This window comes from Peromyscus californicus, unplaced genomic scaffold (assembly GCF_007827085.1).
Source record: "Peromyscus californicus insignis strain IS unplaced genomic scaffold, ASM782708v3 Scaffold_5__1_contigs__length_169319896, whole genome shotgun sequence".
NCBI classification, from domain to species: domain Eukaryota; kingdom Metazoa; phylum Chordata; class Mammalia; order Rodentia; family Cricetidae; genus Peromyscus; species Peromyscus californicus.
This window is the reverse complement of record NW_026294573.1, coordinates 8,885,665-8,889,432: the sequence shown is the minus strand read 5'-3', so window position 1 is coordinate 8,889,432 and position 3,768 is coordinate 8,885,665. Positions and strand designations below refer to the sequence as shown.

Genomic DNA, 3,768 nt, shown 5'->3' with positions numbered 1-3,768 from the left:
CGCGAGACTGTTCCGGCCGACTGAGGCGGGCCCAGCGCGCGTGCGCACCGGTGTCTCCCACGCCCCCAGGCTTGTAGCTAGTCGTCGAACTTGCAATTAAGAAATTTAGGCTTTTGATTTGATACTGTAGCATCCTAACAAACCTGTGGTCTAGGGTGTGAACTGGAGGATACAGTTTTTGTTTTTTCTTTTTTCGAGACGGGGTTTGTGTAGCCCTGGCTGTCCTGGAACTAGACCAGGCTGGCCGAGATCTCAGAGATCCGCCTGTCTCTGCCTCCCAAGTACTGGGATCAAAGGCATGTGCCACCACTGCCGGCTGATGACGGTTTTAATCACAGTTAAAGTTAGCTTTTTTCTGCTGGCGTGGTGGTTCAGGTCACTAATCTCAGGACTGGGAACTAAGAGATGGGCCTGCCTCAGCCTCCCAAGTCCTGGGACTAAATAAAGATGTGCAAAACCACACTTGGACTGGATTTTTCCTATTTAAAGTTAAAAAAAAAAATGGGTGGGGAAAAAAAAGAGACGTCTCAGCAGTTACGAACACTCGTTTTTTTCTAGAGGATCACAGCACTCAGTCCTGAGGTTCATAACCACCTGCAAGTCAAGCTCTCAGGGAGCAGAGGACTTCTTCTGGTCGACATAGGCACCTGCACACGTGTCATACAGATACAGACATAGATACACATATGTAACTAAAAATGACGTGTGTGTGTGTGTGTGTGTGTGTGTGTGTGTGTGTGTGTGTGTGTGTGTGTGTATATACATACATATATATATATAATTTGCTTTTTCAAGACAGGGTTTCTCTGTGTAGCCCTGGCTGTCCTGGAACTCAAGAGATCTAAGCCTGCCTCTGCTTCCCTATCTTGGCCTCTCTAGAACTGGAATGTAACGATGTAGGCTCCTGTGCCTGGATCTTTTTTTTTTTTTTTTTTTTTTGGTTTTTTCGAGACAAGGTTTCCCTGTGTGTTTTGGTGCCTGTCCTGGATCTCGATCTGTAGACCAGGCTGGCCTTGAACTCACAGAGATCCGCCTGGCTCTGCCTCCCACATGCTGGGATCAAAGGCATGTGCCACCACCGCCAGGCAGATCCCTTTTTCTTTGTGCGATGTTGGGAACCAAACCCTGGGCCAGGGACTGTTAGCTAGTGGCCTACCACTGAGTTGTATCCCTAGCCTAGTGACAGAATTTACAAAATAATTATGAATAAAAAGCCAGTCATATACATAAATGTTTTTAAAATTCTGATGTCATTTATTGGCACAAAAATTACTCAGATACAATATGGTGTCTAGACACGTGGCTTCACTTTATACTTTGTGTATTTAATTGGATATTTACTTTGCTCATAATTCCCGACCTGTTCTAGTGTGTCTATCCCTCTGTGATCAGCACCTCTACAACAGCACTTGTGTTCTGAGCTCCTGCTCCAAACACAATGTACTCATCCCTCATCAAACACAGGGATGGTGCAGGCCATCTGCACTGGGATCCTTGGCGCACCTGCTCACACATGGTGGCCAGGCATCTGAGCAATCTTCCCTCCTGGAAGGTCAGGTCTTGTGATTTCAGCAGAAGACAGATCTTCTCACCCACTTTGGCCCATTCTGCAAAGGTTGCCACTGCGGTCCAGGGACTGGTGAGGTAACAGGATGGGTGGAGTGCTGAAGTCTGCATCCTTGTGTTGGAGGCCCTGGTCAGTGTTCTCTAGGCCCCGGGCATTCCTGACTGTGCTGAGTCCACTGTCCCTGGGATGAGAGGATGGACTAGATGTTTCTGTCAGCAAATGCTTGTGATGAGTTCTCTTGTAAGCTAAGTCAAAACCCGTATTTCTCAGTTACCAATCTTCTGTTCCCCCCACATCAAAGGCTTGGTTTCTGTAGGATTACTGTGTTTTGTTGTCCGGGGACTGAATCAAGCCTTGTGTTTCTGACAGTGTCTTTTCAACAGCAGCTAGGAGGTTGGTTCAAACCAACTTTGAATATACAGTAGTTCTTTTCATATACATTTCAAAATATTTAACAAAGTCCAACTTTATGGAAGCACAGACCAAGGTACAAAAGTCTCTGAGGAGATGCTGTGGTTTGCCAGGCTCTGGTTACCAGAAGGGACACCTAGAAAGGTGGACAGCAAAGGCAGTCAGTCATCAGAGCTCTTCCAAGCTTTACTCTAGTGCAGAGAGCAGGTCTGAGCCCCGTGGGACTCAGTCAACATCTCCAGTCCAGGGCTAATGCCCTGAGGTCCCTAAGAGACAGTTCTGCCCCTCTCTCAAATTTCTGTCCAGACACTCCAGGATTATCAATCTTTCTTTTCACTGTTCTCTCTTTAGTCACTGGCTTTTCCTGTGCCCTTCTGCACTTCTGGAGTGAACAAAAATCCAAAGACCTACAGACAAATAAGGCACCTTTCCCATTCTAAACCATAGCTCTTAAAGCAGTTTTAACTTCCAAACACAGATCTACATTTCTCAGTTTTTTCCTGTTAGACAAGGAGCATTCTCAGAGACCACAAACTTCTAAACTAGAGACATGAGCCCATAACTGTCCTATATGGTCACTCCATCAAATCATCTTTTTATGTCTCGGTTTGAGCCTTCACGTGGGTTGAGACAGGGTTCTACCACTGTAGCCCTGGCTGGCCTGGAACTGAAGAGATCCAGCTCCCTTGCATCCCCAGTGCTGGGACTAAAGGCGTGTGCCACCACACTGGGCCAGTGAAGCTTACCACCCAATGTAGCACTGGCAGAGGTTTTCATGGGATGTTGCTTGCTTGATAAGAAGCTCCACTTGGGTTGGAACATCCAAGGTGTCGTCATGAGAGAAATCCCGACCTAGGATGCAGAAACAGAAACACTGTCATCTGAACCTGGCATCAGCACATCCCATGTTCCTGTGTGGTTCCACTGTCTATGCAGCCACAGGAAGTCAACTCTCACTGGAGGATGAAGGACTGACAACACCCACATTGAGAAATTCGCTTCTGTGTCTGTCATCTGTTGGCACATGGGTCTCTTAATATAGACCCAGTTCAAAGACAGTGACGATATCAGAGATATGGCTAATGGAGCTATTTCAAAATATGATCTGAAAATCGATCAAGGCCATTCAGCTTGAATTCCAGAGGCTCCCATCAGTGTTTCCACCGGACAGTTAAGATCCGGGCCTCACAAAGACTCTGCAGCCTGGCCAGCCAATGTGGCTTCTTTGATAACCTGCCTTTTTTTTTTTTTTTTTAATTTTTTATTTGTTTTTTTGAGACAGGGTTTCTCTGTAGCTTTGGAGACTATCCTGGAACTCACCTTGTAGACCAGGCTGGCCTTGAACTCACAAAGATCCAGATGGATCTCTGCCTCCCAAGTACTGGGACTAAAGGCATACGCCACCACCGCGAGGCTATTCTGCCTGGTTTTTTGTTTGTAAAGATTTTTAAATTCCCGTATGTCTGTATGTGTACCATGTGTGTGCCCTCGGAGGTCAGAAGATGGTATCAGACCCCTGGAGCTATAGTCACTGATGGTCATGAACCACCATATGGGGGCTGGGAATCATGGGATAACATGCTCTTAACCACAGAGCCATCTCTCCAGGCCCAACTTGCCCCTTCTTATTTTCTTTTAAGACAGGGGAAGTGCTGGGGGGTGGTGGCGTACACCTTTAATCCCAGCACTCAGGAGGCAGAGGCCGGCGGATCTCTGTGAGTTCGAGGCCAGCTTGGGTTACAGAGTGAGTTCCAGGAAAGGTGCCAAATCTGCATGGAGAAACCCTGTCT

At 47.0% G+C, this 3,768-nt stretch overlaps 1 protein-coding gene across 1 annotated transcript in view; it reads right to left on the bottom strand.

The window, feature by feature from the left end:
* Window positions 1-1,231: 1,231 nt before the first annotated feature.
* The window catches only part of Mtor (mechanistic target of rapamycin kinase), a 114,124-nt gene continuing 111,587 nt past the window's right edge, over window positions 1,232-3,768 (bottom strand). Inside the window, exons 57-58 of the mRNA XM_052714953.1 lie at window positions 2,725-2,830; window positions 1,232-2,114 (exon numbers count right to left, since the gene is read on the bottom strand). Coding sequence (XP_052570913.1) covers window positions 2,099-2,114; window positions 2,725-2,830 — 122 coding nt within the window. The 3' untranslated portion in view covers window positions 1,232-2,098. The remainder of the gene's footprint in view (window positions 2,115-2,724; window positions 2,831-3,768) is intronic.